General features: G+C 36.7%; 1 protein-coding gene across 4 annotated transcripts in view; it reads right to left on the bottom strand.

The window, feature by feature from the left end:
- ENPP1 (ectonucleotide pyrophosphatase/phosphodiesterase 1) overlaps window positions 1-20792 on the bottom strand; it is a 52819-nt gene that overhangs the window by 7214 nt on the left and 24813 nt on the right. For 2 of the 4 annotated variants that reach the window (XM_042017346.1, XM_042017347.1), the window contains 14 exons: window positions 19761-19858; window positions 16171-16250; window positions 14768-14887; window positions 13564-13673; window positions 12298-12363; window positions 11918-11990; window positions 10916-11024; window positions 9652-9783; window positions 8138-8169; window positions 6791-6918; window positions 5664-5733; window positions 3576-3663; window positions 2218-2393; window positions 1657-1708 (listed from right to left, as the gene is read on the bottom strand). In XM_042017346.1, coding sequence (XP_041873280.1) covers window positions 1657-1708; window positions 2218-2393; window positions 3576-3663; window positions 5664-5733; window positions 6791-6918; window positions 8138-8169; window positions 9652-9783; window positions 10916-11024; window positions 11918-11990; window positions 12298-12363; window positions 13564-13673; window positions 14768-14887; window positions 16171-16250; window positions 19761-19858 — 1334 coding nt within the window. The remainder of the gene's footprint in view (window positions 1-1656; window positions 1709-2217; window positions 2394-3575; window positions 3664-5663; window positions 5734-6790; window positions 6919-8137; window positions 8170-9651; window positions 9784-10915; window positions 11025-11917; window positions 11991-12297; window positions 12364-13563; window positions 13674-14767; window positions 14888-16170; window positions 16251-19760; window positions 19859-20792) is intronic. The other 2 variants (XM_042017348.1, XM_042017349.1) reach the window with 1 other exon arrangement.

Raw genomic sequence — 20792 nt, 5'->3', positions numbered from 1 at the left:
ACCAAAGCATAAAAAAAGTCAAGATTATGACAGCTATTTCTCCACCCATGAGGGAAGAACAATTCATGTTTTTTTAATAAAACTAAAAACGCAGTTATAATTTTTTGTTCTTACAGACTGTCAAGTTATGACAATCAATGAGAGAACATGCAAACTGAAGTAACTAATGAACTTTATATAGTCTTAAGGAACTTCTAGGCCAGTTACTAGAATTCTTGCATCTGTGCAATGCTTTTTACATCTAATTAATGCTTAATTAATAGAATTCCTAATGAAATTACTGCTATTAAGACCAGTGCTATACCAGGTTTCACTGACAATTCAGGACAAAATCCTACTGCTTCAAAAAAGTAGGTTTAGAGCATTAAGTTCCTTTTTCTACAAAAGAGAACTGAAATATGTTATTGTGCCTGGCCTTGTCATGCTTCTTCAAAGCCAGGTTAAGCAAAGCCCTCAGAGATCCTTAGCAGAGTCTGTTTCAGCAAAACCCCTGGTGCATCTGGGGAAAGCACATTTGAACTGGATTTGATTTTGTTGCTCTCATGAGCATTACAATACTGAAAGACTTACTTTGAAAGGGTTCTGGGACGCATTTTAAAATGATGACCTGTCATTAGTGGAAACCATTCAAGAACACTCTATCCACTCTGTTTCAGGACAAACTACACAAATCAACAGAAGCCTTGAATTAGCTCTGGATAAGCAGCAAGTACTGGACCCTGCCAGTAACTGGCATTTATGTCCAGTTCTTAATAGCGAGCTATAGTGGGGTGTTGCCAAATACAGTTTATTTGCATAAGAAACCCAAGGCTTCATGAACACACACACACACAAGGCAAGGTCTCTATCAGCCTATTTCTGACAGCCTAATCTTCTTGATATTATCTTTTAAGGCATTAGCACCTAGGACTATGTTCCATTTTGACTTACAGTTTTCCTTATTTACTTGCTGTTTTATCTGTTTCATTCTCAAAATAGTTTATTTTGTTTTACGAGTCTACAGCCTTGCAAACTGCAGCTTAAACATGGCATGTGTATGTCCAATGACTGGAAATAAATCATAAGTAAAAGAAGTAACAGCTCAAGACCACATAAAAATTCAAATGTGTAAAATACTCCTTATGCCTCATTAAAAGTATGCTGCCATTATGGATATCATTATTTGCATTGATTTCTTATCGGGTACTTCCCCATGCATCAATTTTGCTTCCCATTCTGGAATGCTCATTACTTCAGTACTAGAAAGTCAAAAGTGACAGATAACACATATGCCATAAAGACACTTGTATAAGGATACACATTCATTTGAGAACAAATGGTTCAGGAGGACTGTATTCAAAAACATTGGAATCGTAAAACGGTATGGGCTGGAAGAGACCACAAAGACTATCTAGTGCAACCACCCTGTCAAGAGCAGGGACATCTTCCACTAGACCAGGTTGTTCAAAGCCCCATCCAACCTGGTCTTGAACACTTCCAGGGGTGAGGCATCCACAAATTCTCCAGGCCGGACTATAGTTTCAGCAAGTATTTCAAAGAATTTTCATATAATTTACTTGGGAGTTGCTCAAAAGCTTAAAAATATAGAATGATTGATGACTATTTTTTCTTTTTTTGTTAGCTTTTTAATTTTATATTATTATCTGAAGTTCTTACCTTCTGTTTCAGTAAGATTTAAACGCTGATGAAAATCCCTTATTGGCAAGCCCTGTAATTTTATAAAGGAAAAGCAGTGAGACTCTACAAAGCATATTATGAGTCTGTATTATGGTACTACACTTAAATGTAACTTCTGTCTCGCAAGTTATACATACACAGAACTCACTGACACATACTGGAGGAGAGCTACAGGGAATTTGCAGAAACAAATTGGTTCTGCCACAAGCAAATCTACGGGCTTGAAAACCACAGCCCAAATACAACATTCACAGAAGAGAAATTTCAACATAATTAAATGAAGCAAGTAAGAATGGAATGCTTTCCCCATCAAGCTCCTTTGGGGTTTTTTCAGGCTCTTTAGAGATGAATGTGACTTAACATAAGCAATCTGCAAAAAATTGTTACGCAAATACAGGCTAGCACTCACTAACCCCAAGCAAGACTTGATTTTGAAACCAATAGTAAGGGACTGTGAAACCATCTGGAGAATGCAAAGTTTCACTCTTTGAATATGACACAGACTTCTGCCTCCATGACTTTAACCATTTCAGTACTTACCCCTGTCCTGCAGGAGCAGCCAAGGCTCACTGAAAAGGCTCTTTCTCCCACCACAGAGCATTCAGAAGGATGGCTTGTTTCCTTGGGATGGTGAGGGGTGTAAACAGGGTTCTTTAATAGATGGTTTAGGCGTCCATGAGTTCCATTGTTTGGGGCTGGTTTCAAATCAAGCAAATCTATGGAAGAATTCAAGTGATATTAACAGGAGGAGAAAGAAAGACTGTAATACACAACTGGTTATATTGTGCTTACAAGTATGGATGAGCCAAAGCTTCACTGCTTGCTGCTCATAACGCTCAAAAGGAAAAGCAATGTCACCTCTTTAAAGGGACCACACATGTTCTTAGGTAGGGTTCAGTGTGGTATTAGTCTGCTTGTAAGGCTGAGTAAGTTGCCTCAATTAATTTTATATCAGGACGTTCACATGCTGGCTTTTATACATCCTATTCATCTAATTCTTTCTGTATAGGATGGAGAAAATCTAAACCTCAATGACTGCACTTACAACATCTGATCTGTCACTGAACTCACTTCAGTAATCAGAGATGGCAGTAAGTGCTCTACCCCTCTCATGCAGCATATGCAGAACAGCTCAGGGGGCACAAGAAGGTATTTCAATATCAACCATGGCAGGAGAAGACAGCAAAGCACAGAAGGCTGAGAGAGATGTGCTTCCTGACAATGGCCTGTTTCCTATTCCAGCAAAGAATTTAGACATGTGGTTTAGATATGGTATACCTGAATATCGCCACTGATCTCAAGCATTTGCAGAACTCCTAGTAAGTTTTATTTTCTGGATCAAACTCTTTGGTAATACTTAATTTCTCATAAAAGCAGTATAAGTTCTAACAAGAGAGGGAAGTAGGCAATAACGGAAAACAGGTGAAGACCTCAAGGGCAATAAATGAACAGAAAGTGGTAGATCTAGTGACAGACTTTTGGAAAAACCATGAAATACAGAATGAAGAAGGGACAAAGGAACAAGGAGTCACAGTAACATTGTGTTTGAAAGAGGGGGGGAAAGGACGCTTCCCTTCCTGATGGTAGAGAGATTGTGAAGTAGCCATTTTTAGCAGTGGTGAGTCAAAGCGCCAGCTCTGGAAAAGCCAGAGGAATACACAATGTGACCAGTGGAAAAGAGATATATAAGGTAGCCTGACCAGTAGATCTTAAACTGCTGTTAGTCATTAAGAGATGGCCCTTTCTCAGAAAAACAAACAGCTTATTTGTAAAAATCAGCAGCAAGTCTTAAGGATGAGTTTCTGAGGACACTTAATCTGCTATTAGAAGATTTGCAATGCCCGAAAGATATTATATTTTTATATTGAACAAAAATTACCTCCATCCATTGTACTTACCACACATTAAATTATATACTTCAATGTTTTCAAATGGATCAACTTGAGTACCAAACTTGAATCCTGGTCCAAAACCAATAAAGATAGCCTAGGATTTACAGAGAAAAGTATGGTGGAATTCTGTTTAAGACAAGTTGAAATGAAAATTATCTTCATATTCAGAAGGCATTTTCTTCCAAGAACTTAATCTTTGCTTTAGCAACATAGTACATATCAAGTCAAAAGCATGTATTTTTCTTTAAAAAAAAAAGTAGATGTATAAGAATAATTTTTTTAAAAAGCAGTAGAAGAGTATTAGGAAACCCAATTCAGTCTCATTGTTGCCTTTAGCCATTTATCAAGTCCCTTGCTCTTCTCTGCTTTTAAGAAAATACCTTTTAATTTCTTCAAATGCTTTAAAAGATTTAATGGAAATGTTTATCCAAAGTAACCATCACATATCACATCCTGTAAACAATTTAGAAGCTTTTAACTTAGGGCTATAAAAACATCTGTTGGTAACAATGCTCGAAGTGGTTTAAGCAATGGGAGGATTGCAGGCTTCCACGCCTGGTTTGCAGCTGTTCTTTCTTCTTACACCACTTCCCGAGCTGTACTGGACCTGATCCAGGAATACTGCCAGCTCAGAAACCTTTCCTTTTTTTTTTTTTTTTCCTGCTGGCTTCTTTTCCTTCTGGTTCAATTCCCCAAACTACTTGACACAGCAGCCACAAAAAACTTACCAGCATACTGCAAGGTTTGCTGCACAAATGAGAACAAGGAGGCAAGGGCAACAAATGCTTAAACTCAACTGTGCCAAAAACATTGTTTTAAAACTTATCCTCAGTTATTCAGCTCATTTTTAATGAAAAGAAACAGATTGCACACATCTGTGGTATCAAGATACTGAATGAGTGATGGATGTTTTACGCTGTATAGCATGTCCCCGGGTGAGATCTCCAAGCTCTTTGTAAACAATGCAATTGCCTCAGATTTCGTAGCTGTGTGGCAAAAACGGAGGCTAAAAACTCAACTCCTAACTCCTTTTTTTGAGATTAAAGGATAACACAGGGCATAATTCGGCAACAGTTGATACTAAAATCTGCAGACTAATGTACTCAACAAGCCTAATCTGAACCAGATGAGGCAGGGATGATGAGCAGGCGCTACCTCCTTTCTGATATTTTTGGTAATTACAGAGTATGAAATGCTGTTATGCTGCTATAATGTTAGCCACAAAAGGATAAATTTTATCTCTTAAGACCTGTTAGGGGTGCTATGAACTGGCAATCCCAAGTGTGACAAAGTTTGAATAGAGTCAATCTACTGAAAAAAACTTGCACAGTCAAACTACAGTAGAGAGAGATGGAATGCATTTGGGATCACGTGGCTTGCTGATTGCAACCCACTACTAGATACACTATCAACAGGTTTTCCATTGTCAAATCAGGGAACAAGAGTAAGCCTGGAAGGGTAAATTGATACAAGATTAGGACTTTTTTTAAAAACAGTTTGATGCCAACACTATATAAAAAAAAATAAGACTTCTAAGAGAGAAAATTATTGAAAACAAGTTTTATGAGAAAACCTACAAAGTCCACATAACACACAGATTCCTCTTTATAGATGTGTTTACACATATTCACTGTAATAGCTCCAAGTACCTCACAATTGTTTGTGGATTTGAATCCTGAAAACAGCTTTTTGAAATTATGAATATTGGCTTTCATTTTATTGATAGCAGAAATTAAGGCAAAGGATAGGTTAAGTGACTTCCCCAAATTCGATGAAACTAAGGATCTGATTTCATGTTTCCCTATGATGTCTTCCCATTTCTCATTAAAGAGAAGAATTTCAAGACTGTCTTTATTTGTGTGGGTCATCCAGCACATCACAATATCAATCCTATAAACGTTTGATTTCTTTAATTGCAAATGGAATAATATAACAAATCTTAAAAAAAAATAAAACAACAACAACAACAAAAAAAAAAACCAAAACCAAAAAAAAAAAAAAAAACAAAAAAAACAAAAAACTCGATACCCAGCAAATACAGCATTTGGAAATAGAAGGAGCTAAAAATAAAGCTCATGTAAGTTTAAATCTCACCTGCATATTGGGGAAGCGATTGTCTGAGCCATGGAATCCACCTTTGCAGCTTTTAATCTCAAGTGGTTTTCTATTAAAAATACACAGTTTTTATAACTCACACTTTTCAAACCATATCAGCAAAAAGTACATTCAGTGATGACTTATTTACTTCTCTATTTAAGGATTCTTAGAGGATTGTCCGTTGGGAATGAGAAGTCTTTAAAGCTTGGGAAAAGAATGTCTTTAAAATCAGAATGGTAATTTTCTCTGCAAATGTTATGCCTTTGGAACTTTCATGCGATCATCAGAGTAATTTAAACTCAAAGTACATGATATATGAAAAAAAATTTGTTTTCAGGATAACAGATTTTCAGTTCACTGTCATTTGGGTTACAACTTTACAGTACTTTACATAAGTACAGTCTCAATATTTTTTTACTAAAAACACTAATCTAATTTAGACCATTCAGACAGGAATCTTACAGTCTAATAAAAATAAACATCCAGCCTGTGCTAGGTCCATACACACGATTTAAACACACAGTTCTATTAACCCAAACCTAATTTGCATAACTTGCACATGTCTACAGTGTTACACAACAGGACTTACTGAAGAGGTGCACTGAAAACTCTTCCATGATGAAAGCCCTGAAGCATCACAGAGGTGCTCAAAATTAATACTATTATAGCAGATACCACTATTCTGGGACTTGTAAATTCTTCTGTAAAAACACCTAAGGTAATTAACAATCATGGACTCAGTAAGCTCAATGACTGACAAGACTGATTTAACCTAGTAATTATTTCCATGCTCTGCTTTCATGGACTCACTCTGGAAATTCCAACAGCATGCAAAATGTGCTCAAGTATCTGACAGTGAGGACCTTAGTTTCTAACCTGCCACTACCTCCATACCCAGCAGGGAGAATAGCTATGGCTGCCAGTTTAGAATTAAGCCTCCCCAGGCCAGCAAAACCTGCAGGAAAAAAGCATGCATTGTTCCTTTGCAAAGTCCCTTTGCTATGACAAACAAGAATATCACACTCTAACAGCTATCACTGAACTCTAAGCACTTGGAAGAGAAAAGCTGTGAGAAAACAAGAAATTATTTGTTGCACAGTCAAGTACTGAGAACTGTAACTTACCGAGCAAGCTGCCATTGGGAGTCTAAATAAAAGTGCAGCGGTTCAATCCGGTCATTATGGGAAAAATGGAAACGCTTGGGTAGCAGCTGCTTCATATAAGCTTTGAAAGGCTGGTTTGGTTTTATGCACTGGAATGTTTAAATTAAAACAAAGAAATTTTGGTGAGATGTGTATTTTATGTCATGCACAGCTCTTATAAAGCACATCAATTGCAAATGGCCTGCAATAACTTCCACTAAGAACAATATAACTCCACCAGGTTTGGAGTTACAAGGTCTGGGACATATGAATGAATACTTAAATCACAAATATTGACTGGTTTGGGATTCAATAGTTATTAGAAGATATTTAATATTGGATTATGGACAAAACTTGCTTTTTTTTTATCTTATGGCCTACAACTGTACAGAACCAAATGGTACTTCTTAGAATTAATAAAGAATTACACTAAGACATCACAGTAATTTCACAAGTGATAGGAGACTATCTAGTGCAACAAGCTACAGCTCTGTAATAGAGAAGGTAACAGATATTTAAAGTGTTTTTAGATTGCTCACTCAGGGACAAATAAATTTTTCCACAAACTAAGATCCATTAATAATTTAAAAAAAGAAAAAAAACCCCACAAAACACAAAAACAAAACAAAATCTCTACTGTAACATTGGAATTTTGGATAGTGAAGTCATCTATACAAACAGCATTGCTCTCACTGACAGCAGTGTCTGCACAAACGAGAGGCAAACAAATTACAGTGCAGGGATAAGAATAGAAGCCAGGGGCAGAGCAAAAAAGCATATCCATTAAACTGTAACTGAACAACAAAAAAAAATTCAATATTCTCTCTCAAAGCTGTCTATCTAAAAGGTGTGAGCAAGAAAATCCTATGTGTGTCCTGGTAATAGAGCTGAGCTTTACACTGACATGGCTCTCAGCTAGTAAGGTCCAGATACACAAGTTCTCCAGTTGGAAGAGCAACACAATACAGTGAACAGACATGAACACAAAGCCTTAGGCAGACTGATGTCACCTTACTCAGTTTTCACCTCCCCCTGTGTGGAACTACTGTTGTTGTTGTTGTTAACCACAGGTCACACACAGAATCAATTCAGTTGGAAAATATCTCTGAGATCATCAAGTACAAGTATGACTGAACACCACCTTGTTGACTAGAAAAAAATCTTCCAGTTGTCCAACCTAAACCTCCCCTGGTGCAGTTTAAGACTAGGTCCCCTCATCCTGTCACTGAACCAAAGTACAGAAGTAGCCCAGCAAACAGCTAAGTGCTATAAAATACTTGTAAATGTAAGCAGAAATTAAGCTAGAACAACAGATAAGACAACACTTACTGTGAGGTTTCTGGCAATGCCTTCATAGTTAACTGGAAGAATCATATGTAAGTATTAGTCACCTAAGTTAAAAAAGATCAGATGTAAAATGAAAGCATTCCTATCATGTGATATAAATGATAAGTTTGAATAAATTTCTGGGCATAAGAAATTATTTTTCCAGATTGAAAACCATATAGACCAAGATAATCCCTAACTGTCAAGCTATTGCTTTTAGGAAATTTTAGTTCAGCCTCTCTTTCCCTTGATTACTTATTAACAGATTTAAATTTAAACTATATTAGTTAAACTTTAGTTAATTCTACTAGCTAAAAGTTAAACTATGCTTAAATACCAAACTATATTAACCACAGTTAGAAAAATAATCCAAGAAGTAAGTTTTTACAAAAGAAGCAACTAAATGCTGTGTTGAGATGAATTTTTCCTCACTAATAAATTTATAAAGAAAAAGACAAAAGACACAAATGCAATCACTAGGACAGCAGTTTTGCCTAGGAAATATCCTTAGAAAGAAAGCCAAGCACCAGCTGGCTAAGATTCAGATGCTTAGACTCAAGCCAAAAGGGACCATTACATCATGTAGTTTGACAATTTGTGTAACACAGGCCCACTACATTTCACAGTTACTCTGTCCTGACTCTGATATCCAATACCTGACTCAAGTACATACAGGATTACCCTGGCAAGAGAACCATTCATAATTCCTGCACAGATAACATGCAGTGCTACAAAGACAGCTATGCTACTTCATTGTAACAGTGCACATGCCCAAAGGAGGAGATACGCTACTTTTCTTCTTCCTGAACTTCCTTCTCCAGGGAGAACCTGGAACTGCATTTGACTCCCACGTTCTCCAAGTAAACATTTAAAACAGTTTAGAATAGCATCAAGCAATGAAGTAAACAGGACTTAGTCACTGGGGCTGAGGCCTACAAGTTTTAAAGGGCAGAGAGAACAATAATCTTGACAGAAAAGAAACACAACCCACCCAAAAAATACTATGAAACATGAAGAAAACTCCTGCAGTCAACATTTAAAAGTACCCAAAAATTGCAGGCATTAAATGTTTAACTAAAATTAGACTGCTTAACCAATCAGAGTTTAAAATTTGTAAGCATTCATTGATTTTTACTTAGCTTTATTATATATGTGTATTTGCAGTTTACTCAGCTACTGTCAGGCCAGTAGGCCAAATTTTTATAACTAGGAAATGTAATACTCAAAATAATATGCAAATGATGCTACCAATCTAACATTCTGCTAAGACAAAAATATTGCGAATTTATACAAATAAATCCGTGGGATTCAAATATACTTTCAGACTTGAAAAGTCAAGTGGTCTCTAAAAACACAAGTGCACACACTACTCAGTATTTCCTGCTCATCATTATCCAGGTTGTCCCTAGTTGGCACTCACTCAAGTTTACTAACAGAATATGTGGATCCTAAGCTTGTATTTGTGAAGTACAAAAACATATAACCAAATAACAAAAGTTAGTTTAGCAACTACATACAAGAGAAATACTCATCTGGAACATTGTTAGGTCTTAGGCGAGCTGCAGGACCGGGTACAACTATGAAATCTTGAACATTGTCCAGATAGCTGTTCAGATACACTGTTCTTCTGCAGCTCCCTACTTCCATCCCTGTAAAAGGAAACACATTTCCTTTTAAAATGGGAATATCAATGTAGAGTAGCCTTGCTAAGGAGACATGTAACTTTAGTTGCAGAAGTCAGAAATGTAATTTCTTTGGGCTTTTTATCAGGAATCCCAAGGCATCTGACCCAAGGAGAGCACAATACTCATCTGTAGAAGATAAAAAACCACACACAGATAAACACTATCAGCCATTTCCACAGCTGAGAAAGACTCTCCAATTTAATAAACAGACAAACTTCCTTTTATAAAGGGAAAAGAACTCTTATGAGCCTAAGAACAGCAGTAAGGGTCAGACCAAATATTAATTTAGCTCAGTATCCTACCTAATAATGTTCAGTAACATATCTAGAGAAACACCCAATAAGCACAGCATTATTGACTGGTTGTTCTCCCAGTGCTCTTTAGCAGTTTTCAGAAGTCAAAGGGACTTCAAGTTGCATATTGCATTTGAACTCTTAATGATTCTTGACAGGTTTACCCTCCATTCATAATTTTTTTTAAGTCTGTATAGATATTTGGCTTGCATCATTCCCTGTGGCAACGAGTTTTGCAATATTTTGTGCTCATATTTTGTTTGTCAAGCAAAGAAGTAGAAAAAAAAAATAGTAAAATATATAACTTACAGAAATAATTCCAGATATACAGAAAAGCTAGAAAAATAAATCAAAGTTTCATATTCACAGCCTTCTAATAACGTATAAGGGAAGTGATAGTTGGAAGGAAGATATGCCTTTGTATTTTCAGTTCTCCAGCAGTTTGTAAACTGGTGCTGCGCAGTGTAGTTAAAGGAAAGAAGAAAATGAAATCTATAGTCTACAGTTCACCTTTTTTATTCTATTTCTTTTATCATATGGTAATGGTTGCAAAAGGAATTAGAAACAAAATATGAAAATTATTTAATTCCTCCCTATGTTGTACACTTCTTTACCCCCTCATAAAATAGTCTGACACTGTCTCACACTGACTATCTTTCATATCATCTTGACAATATAAAACATATTTTATAGGTATTACTTGTGTGTTAACCTTGACAGAAACATACAAGTATAAATTCAGAATATTACTTTATAAAGACAGTTCTTCAAAGTTCTGATATATTTTATAAAATCAAATTTACCATGATCTGATACAAAAATTATGTTCAGGCATTTATGCAAGTTCATTTGCTTTAGACCATCCATCAGCATCCCTACTATTTCGTCCACTCTCTGTAATGCCATGATGACCTGCAGGACAAAAATAGGAATGTAAAGTCAGTGTTAAAAATACTGTTAAATATGGCTAAATAAAAATGAGATCCTGCAGACTGCATATCGCCTGCATTGTTCAGAGTTACCTCCACCTACAGAAGACTAGCTATATCTACACTATACAGCCCTTAGCCCAATTTTTTTTCTGTCCCATATTGTACCATGACACAGCTATGCATTTTTATGTGTTATTTCAGTTGCAGATGCTTAAAAAAAAGGAAAAAAACCCAAACCAAAAACATCAATAAAGAAATCCCTCACAGCTATTCAGTACTTTTTAAGACAGTAGCAGTCCCAAAGACTTCTTATTTATATAACGAATCACAGGCTGTGATGGAGTCAATGTTCCTTTCATCTGTCTCTTTCTGAGAAGGCATAAATTGTAACTGCAGAGAGATAAAGCCAATATCCACCTAACCTTAGCACAGAGGCTGGGGGGAAATGAATGACAACTGTAACTTGAATACTTCACCACCACAACTGGGACATTGTTATGCAAACCTCTGCTCTTGCTAAACGGAACACATACAAATTCTCTGTCCCCATTCCCCTCCCTCACCAAAAATCAATGTGAACCATTAGTAGGAGCAGATAAAAGAACATACAAGACATACCCAAACACGCTTTGGTAATATAAAGTTATAGAAATAAAGAAAATAAAAAGAAGGCTTACTAAATAGGCTGTCTATTACACACTTCATACCAATGTTAACCATGGATGGACTATCTACTCACAAATTTTTTTCCTAATAAGCATACTTCACATGATCTCAGTTAACCTAACATGAATTATGGAAGTTACAGAGTCAGAGCAAATTAAATTAAAATTAAAATTTAAAAAAAAATTAAGAAACTACAGAACTACTTACTCCGCTGCTTACTGGTCCAAACTTATGGCCCGAGGAATCTGGTTCTTCTAAATACAGAGTGTAAAAGTGTGGTCTATATCAAACAGTACCAAAAATGTAATATTTTACATACATGTTGAGACAGTTTGAAGAGATTATATTTCAACAATGGAGATCAAATATTGGAAACAACACTGTCATTCAGAGGAAGAATACTTTGAATGGAGAGATGAAACTTAATTAAAAAAGCTTTCAGTCATAGAAACAAGTTCGCATTAAATAATATTTCAACATTGTTAGAATAAAGCATAAGATATTGTTTAAAACAGAAATCATGTTTACAAAGTAATTCATTGCAATACCACTCAAACAGGAACTCACACTTGCAAATGTACACCTACCTTTCATCTTCAGGTAGCTGCAGCCAGCGAAGGACAGTCACCACTCTTTCTTCAAAGGGGATTGAGCTGTATCAGAATAATATAGTATCAACCAGCCATGAATTTCCAAGAGCTAAAAACTCTTAGCCATGTATTACCAAAAAAAAGAAAAAACAAAAAACCAAAAAAACCCCACAAATATATTACAAACTATTTAGCAGGATGCAAATTTATCTATGCTAGTTGCCTGTGACTCTATAGGAGTTTATGGCCTGAGCTAAATTCCCTTGAATATTGTCCCCAATGACTGTAATATGATTAGAACAAAGCTCCCAGTAGTGCTTATGCTTATTATACAAAGCAAATAATTGGCCTCAAGGTGCAAAGTCACAAGCAGGTTTTCATTCCTGTATTATGTTTTGAAAAGGTCTTGGTTTATGGGTGGGGCTGGGTATTTTAAATGTACATGGGTTGAATACAAGTTCTCATACTATGTCACAAAATAGATTTTCTCCATCAGTTACTGAAGTACACCAACAATAAGCAAGTTGACCTTTAACAAAATGAGGCACCCACAAAATAAGTATTCAATATTTAACATAAGTTCAAGTAACAGTGTATCATCAGTTCCTAGGGAAAAAAAATATAGGTAGCAAATCAAGAATTAAAAATTCCATCCTACATGAAGGATGTAAGAAGAGAAAATGATCCTAAGATAGAAATGAGAAGCCTGATTCTTGGGCAAGATTTTAGACTATTAAATAAATGGTGATAAATATTTCCATTAAGCAGAAAATGTTTAATTACAGTGAAGAGCAATCACTGACTAAAATATGAGTGCCTTAATGTGAAATATTTTATAATTTGGAACGAAAATCATTTTAAATTGGAACAGCTTACCACAGTCAACAGTAAAACTTTAGTTTTCATGGACAATATCACATCAAAGCCTGATCCATTCACTGTATGAGAAGTTTGCATTGAAATACTCTACACCAACTACAAAAGGTTTTTATAAATAGAAAGAGTAAAGCACTAGAGCTTCAAACCTAGTTATGCTTAAAGCTGATTTTACACATCTTACCATAAAAACATTTCTTGATGAATGAAAGGATAATTAAACACTCTACATTATACTGAAACAAAGTTAATTGGATCCTAGCCTTTTTTTCCCCACTGCACAAAATTATTTGGAAAAGTAGGAAAAAAAAATATGCTTTCTCTGGCATCTGTCCTGCTGCAATCGTTAAAGTCAAATATTCCTTTGAGACACAGGCATTTACATACCCATTGTATATTTCATACAGGTTTGGAAAGGTGCCATTCACTGCTACGTCAGACCCAGGCCAGAAGAACGTCCCTGCTTTCAGCCCTTGGTACATGGCTGTGAGCCAAATCTGCCGGAGAACATTCGCCATCATTAGTGCCCATCACAGCTGAGAGACTGCCAGGCCCACTGCCACTCTCACCAACTCTGCACCCTTCAGCAAGACCAAAACCTGACAGTTTAATGGAGCACTCCAGTCAATCTAGCCCCTCATTGCTATCTGCAGCCCAGATATACCTTGTAGCCTGAATCCTCGTGGCAAACACTCTCATCCCTGCTGCTGCTATGCCACAGAGAGCCAGGACAGAGGTAGGAACCATTAGTAGAAATGCAATGGTAGAACCATGGTTGGACACCAGGAAGGGGAATTGTCTCAAGAACAGTGACACAAGAAGGGATGGGAATATTCCAAGGACCTACATCCCACACACTCTTGCATATGGAAACAGCATTTTGGTCAGTTCTTTTGATTTTACTGCTGCTCTCATGATTTACAGATTTATGCCTTCTGCATGTTTTCTGCCTACTTCATATATCATTCTCTTCTCAGTGACTGCTGCAAAGTCTACACCTGTGTGTTCTTTCCTCAAGGAAAAAAAAAAAAACAACCTGTCTTCCCCACACTACTAAACAATTGCATCTGGTCCCTTGCTCCCTTGCTATTCTTCAGGCTAGTGCTCACTCCAATTTTTTCCTGCCACTTCATTTTCATGGTAGTCTCATCAGTTTTGCCATAGGTGCGTGACTGAGCTGAGACAATTCCTTCTAAAACCACAAACTTTAGGCTTACGAGTAATTTGGGCAGAGCATAAACCTTTCTTAGTGCTTCTTATTGCTCAAACTAACTGGTCTGTTGATTTCCTCAGAGAAGCTAACTGCAAGCCCACTCATATTAAAAGCAGACCGAAATCTGGTAGCTGTATTAGCTATTTTAAGCCACCATTCTCCTTAGAGAAAATTCCATTTAAGTTCAAAAAAACCCATTACATTTTGTTTCATTTGTTATTTTGCAGCTCTAGTACAGCAATTCCTGGTGGTGCTGAGTAATGCTTCTTGGCTGACTTAGAAGTACCCTCTGTACTCTTTCGACATCACTATGCATCCAAGCAATACTACGTAACATAACAGGGTGATGTACATTCTCAGAAGGGTATTAATACTTACAGGCTGGCCTTGGTACCACTGTGGATCAAACTTCTCCTTATTTCTAAGGGTGAAAGACGCATTTCTTTTGGGGTCATACATCTTGTTATCAATTATACCATGAGATTCAGGATACAGCCCCTGTAATTGAGAGTATGCCTTGTTGCAACGCTCTAAAGAAAAAAAACCTTCCAGCTACACAAACATGTCCTTCAGACAAATATTGAATACTCTCTTGGTGACTACTACTCCACTAGTAGTTCAGGACTGAAGTTTAGCAGCATCATCTACCATTGCTCCCAAGCCCTGCCTTCCAACTCTTAGTTGGTTCTCAATGAGATTTTTAAAAAATTAGGGAATCTCCTTTGGGATCAAACTGAAATGAGTTCACACATTTGTTGCATCTTTAGTACCAAAGACAAAGCAATTACCTCCATCACATGAGCAAAAGCTCTAGCTGGGATAACCATTACATGAGCAGTGAAAAAGGTGCAGGCACTAGTTCTTCGGTAGTTTTAGCAGATTTTGTGCTCTATCTTTAAGCAGACTAGCTCCTTTATACATTTACATTTATAAGTGATAAAACAACACCACCATTAGGACCTTTCTATTTTTCACAAGAATGGGGATTTGAGATAAAGCTCTGTAGTGTACACCTCATATGGCTGCAGGGCATGATTAATGCCTCTTAGTTGCATATTCAGTCATGGAGATCTGTGAGGATTACACAATTACGCATCTCATTCCTGAACCTGTGTTTCTCACCAAATGCCCTGACAAACTGGGAGGCAAGAAAGTGCAGATCCTAGTATTTGATTGAGTTTTAGTTGTGGCATGATGAAACCAAAATAATCTTCTGGATTCCAACCCTGCATTGTGTTGAAAACCTCCATTTTTCTTTTTCCTCTTATATGCAAGAAGCAGCAAATTTACAAGATCAGCTTTGTGACATTTCTATGCAGGCTTGGGTACAGTCCACCACAGAGTCAACATAAGCATCTTTCCTTGCTCACATCTTCCCCTTCATTTCATAGTCTTCTTTGCATCATGCTAAACTACCTTAAAGAAGTGGAATAAGGTTGGCAACTTAAAGCAGTCAGGCTGCTCCCACTCCAAGAGCAGAAACTGCAATTTAGTGGAAATATTTGCACAAATGAGGAGTTGTAAAGTGATGTGTGAACTTTTGCCTATATGGGATTTCTCACAGCTACTCTTGGAAGGACTGGATTTACTTACATTAGATCTGGCCACTTAGCTGTAGTGGTATGTAATAGCTGTTAACCTAAATTACGTAAATACAATACATACTTCTTCCTACTCTAAAGGGGAATCAAATTATTTTAATAATTCATCAAAATATACTATTGCCTCAGAGGAAACTTGATAAGTAGTAGTGGAAACATATAATATACAAGAATTCTTACTGTAACAATGGAGTAATGGTTGGGAAAGGTTTTTGAAGGATACACTGGTCTCATACTGGAAGTGTATGTTCCACATTTCTCTAGAGGGAGGAACAAAGAAAGTCAGCAAAATAACTGAAATAAAAATCTTGCAAGCTTTTTTCATGAAGATGTATACCTATTAAAAAAACATAAAGCCAAAATATATTTCCGGAAAGTTTTCACTCTTCAAAATTGTGGACTTAATACTTAATTTATCTTCCCATATTCATTTACAAGCTGACTAAATGCCTATTAACACAAATTTTATATATGCCTAATGGCTGACTGCAATGGTCACACGAGCAAAACCTACAGCCTTGTGAAAAGCATGTACAGATAAGAATGAAAAATGAAAGCAATCACACCTTCCAAAGCTGCCCTGGTATGCAATAAGTGCAGTCTGCAGCTTGAGACCAACCAGCCACTTAACCCTGGGTGCTCCCAGAGGTAAAGTGGCCACTGACACAGTGATGCCTGGCTCTCTGAGTCATCTGTCAAATCACCACTTACTTTGCAGTCTTTCTTTCTTGCTTGTGGGGCTTTTAAAATACAAAAAGAAACTCTTAGTCTAGGATGAAGGTCAAAGTTTTCTTTATCTCTATATAAAAATCATATGGGTTTAAGGAGATTAGTGTACAGTAATTGCTAGTACGAAGAGGCATTAGCAAGGCCAAAACAACTGAGCAAACCTTATTTAAGAGGTCTAAATTTCCACCAGCAAAAGTGTGGGCCCCAATTTTCAGAAAGAAAAAAAAAAAGAAAACACCTTCATTAACAACTACAAAAATACCAAAACTGTTTCAACAGATGCTAAAGAACCAAAAGTTATGACCCTACAGGAAGAACACCTGGGTCAATCTTCACTATGACTCTGGGTAATTATATAATATAAATAAAATAGAAATTAAAGGCTCCATAAACGTAGAAAGTGTTGCATCAAGGCACTTTGAACTCATTGCATTGGGGCTTTGATTAGATTTCAGTTGAAATAATAAATTTGAGCTAATCCAGATAAAAAGAAGCCAGGTGGGAAAAATAAAACCTCTCAAGTCACACAGACATCCCCTCCCACACTTGTGTTCTGTAGTAACAAATAATCACTTGTACCTTTTTTTATTACAGGAAAACACTTAGCACATTTCAACAATTTCCAAATCTGTTGTTGAGTCTGTTTTCCAAAATCTTAGGTTTCTTGTGTGGGTGGCTGGGGAGGTTGTATTTTGTTTTGTTTTGCTTTTTAAAAGTAATAGAAAAACACACTTCTAAGGTTTTGCCAAAAATCCTAGGGACTTTTTGCTAGCACTTTCCATAAGAGTTGTCTTTATTCTCTTTGGCTTGTTGCCTTAGCTAAAGATGATTTAAGACAAAAGGATCATTTATCTAAAACTTAAAATATCACAGCATAATTGTATATGAAAATGTCTTCTCTGAGTACCACATGCACACAGTAAGATTATTCCTGGGTTCACTAAAATCCCTCAGCTCTATGCAGAATTGTCCATCTTTCAAATAGCAGGGAGAGCAAATGTATAACAAAACTTGGTAAAAGTGAAATTATGATAGCCTTACAGGCATCTACTCTGACAGATTTCTCCAAGGAGACACCAGAATGTCACTGTAAGCATGGCTGAATTAACTGAACCAAATAATGGAAATATTTTTATCTATCAGAATTCTGAACTTGTCATCGAATGCTTTAAAGATGAAAATCCAGGCATTTAGCACAGTTCTAATTTAATGCAGAACCAGGCAGTCCAGTAAGTTACTGAATATGAGCAGCTGTTCACTGCTTTGTAAATGCTGTCATTCTTACTCTCTTTTCGAAAATTGAATAGTCTTATGAATGGATAGTTATGAACTCCAAAATTGTTTAATACAAATTTTCAGCAATAGTCAAGAAATTTATCCACTATTTTTACCTTTCTACACAGAGGAATAGATTTCATTACTCTTTTCTGAACAGTAGAATCCTGCAGGAGTACTTACTCACTCATATAGAAGTTAATCTTTACAATACGACTGCTTCCAGCATTTTTGGTGCCTAGACACATGGAACGTGAAGCACAGAGATTTGAAGCCACAGGACCTCAGTGTTATGGAATATACACCTCAGTAACACCAATTTTCATTCATGAGATTGTTTTTCTCTTGCTGAAGAAAATTTGCACTATCTGAGCATTTCACCCACTATTTTACTATGAGGGAAAAAAGAAGAAAGCTGAAGATCCCATAGCACATTATATTGCAAAAGCCTTCTAGCAAATTACAAAAAAATGCTCCAGAGTACTTTAGAACTGTAAATATAATGCAGAATTAATACTTGCCCCCAGACTATTTCTCATTTTATTTATGTATTATTAATCTTTTAAAAATGTAAGTTTTGACCATCAAAAACTTTGTTGTTCTGGAGAAGTGAAATTACTTTGACAAAGATTCAAAGATATTTGTGTTTCTTAGTGGTCAGAATTTATCATGGGTTCAGTGCAAATAGAAATACAAGCTTATTATAGAAGTCAATGAGAGAAGCCTCACTGCAGTCTATCCAGACCAAAGAATGAGGAAAGTGTACATGGGGAAGTAGATTTGGAAGACTGGAAGCCCTACAGATGCTTTGTGACACTGCTGTCTTGTATCTCAGGCAGAGCTAGAATAATTTGTACTAGCCAGCCTCTCCTAGAAATGTCCCAGAAGCCTTCTCCAGTTTAAATTTTTTATAACTGCATCTAATGAAAACTTTGCAAGTGCCTCATTTTATTCTAGCATGGAACAAAATTAAAAAGAAACCAAAACCTCAAATACATCTGCGAATTGTTATGCTCTGGAACACATCAAGTTGTAACAACCACTGTAAAAAAAAAAGCAAGTATTTTTACTGATTTATTTTTAGTCAAACTGAAACCAGGCACCCCAGGTAGTAATTTATGAATGTCAAGAAGATTGGTGTATTTTTCAGACAAGAAATACCATCAGTTCTCTACAGACCACAGCCAAAACAGAAACAGGAAAAGTAACTAAAATTATTTAGACACTACAAAATCAAGTAAGACACTAAAAAAGCTGGGGAATATTTCCTCTGGAAATGTTTGTTAAATTAAGGCTTTCTTGGATGCATCATATTTCTACCAGCCCTTGTATATCATCTCTTCTTAGTCTCTTCCTTCTCTGTCTACTTTTTCCAAATATAATCAAATACTTTTTATCTTGCTTTCCATTTTCCAAAGCCATTCCACCTAAATATGAGATGATATGCATTATAGAGTAAAAAGAATCTACTTCTATTTTGAAGAAATAAAGTAATCTCACAGCAAAAACCATCCACCTCCTAAATATAACAGGGGCTATCATTTATAAGATTTCACTGAAAATCGAAAGGGCCCCTTCCTCATGCCATCTCTCTTTCTTGCCCTTCCACTCTCCCACACCTCACTTCCCTGTGCATGGGTGTTCTTTAGGGCAACAACTTCCACATTCATGGCAGAAGAGTGAGGATTTTAAAGAGTGAGCAAAGCTGCATCCATGTTTTTTCAGGTAAGACGTCATAATATTTCTTAGACAAAGAAACTACTCACGTAATTTGCTAATAACAGGTAGAAGGCCACCCCAAGTCTGCAAATATTCTGCTCTGAAGCCATCCAATGAAAATAGTAATACTGGAGACTTGGTAAATCTGAACAAATAGAAATTGAATATTAAAAGACAGTCTCTGAGAAACAGTTTCCTATCACTAATTTCAAGAAAGTTTCCCCCAAACAGTGGGAATGTTCATTATGGGGCTATAAACCAGGCCGAGGAAGTCCTCCTAAGCAGGAGGGTTTGCAGGCTGGCACAGTGGTGAGCACACAAGCCATCGGGTTGAAGGCTGGCAGAGCAAACCCTGCCCAAAGAGGCTGAGGTTTGCAGTGGGGCATGCACAGAAAAGCCATGTCAAGGTCTGATTTCAAACACACCCATAAAGTGAAGAACAAGCCAAGATGCTCAGATGATCCATCTGGTAGGTTTGGTACTCCTTATCTTGAAATCAGTCCCACTGAAGCAACATTCAGCCCCTCCAACCCCACTCTCCCACCCCAATGTAAGAGCAGGGAAAGAAGGCAATGTAAAGCCAAACTTTCCTTTATTCACTTTGTTCCTGAACAACCTGTAACCTAGCTGAAAAAAAGGATTCCTTTTTATATATATACAGTGCACAGAACTGTAAGCAAGTCTAATGTACAGGGTCTGTTAAATCAGCAAATAAAACACATACTCTTCCTTTCATCTTACAAAGATTATCTAACCAAAAAGAACTTGCTTCCTGCTCCAGACGTACCACCAATCTCCAAACTCAAAATATGGCCCTGCGACTGGAAACACTGTAATAGCATTTCTGCCAGAATTTGATGGATAAATTCAGAAACTGATTTCACTGGAACCAACACAAATAAATTCTCCCCTTACAGTCTCCACAGGACCTACGTTTTCCAGTCTTGACTTGTTCCCAGATTCAGCCCTGTTCAAACAACTTCTCTCCAACTGTAAGTACTTAAAACATTGCATCACAGACAGGAATAGTTACTTCTGTAACATCAGTAACTTCTTCCTTGAAGAAAACATACCCTGTG

The sequence above is a fragment of the Corvus kubaryi genome, unplaced genomic scaffold (assembly GCF_017639235.1).
Source record: "Corvus kubaryi isolate FWS band 111438036 unplaced genomic scaffold, C.kubaryi_AGA036_p1.0 split3-73, whole genome shotgun sequence".
Classification (NCBI taxonomy): domain Eukaryota; kingdom Metazoa; phylum Chordata; class Aves; order Passeriformes; family Corvidae; genus Corvus; species Corvus kubaryi.
Note: the sequence above shows the minus strand (reverse complement) of the source record. Positions and strands in the feature narration are given on the sequence as shown.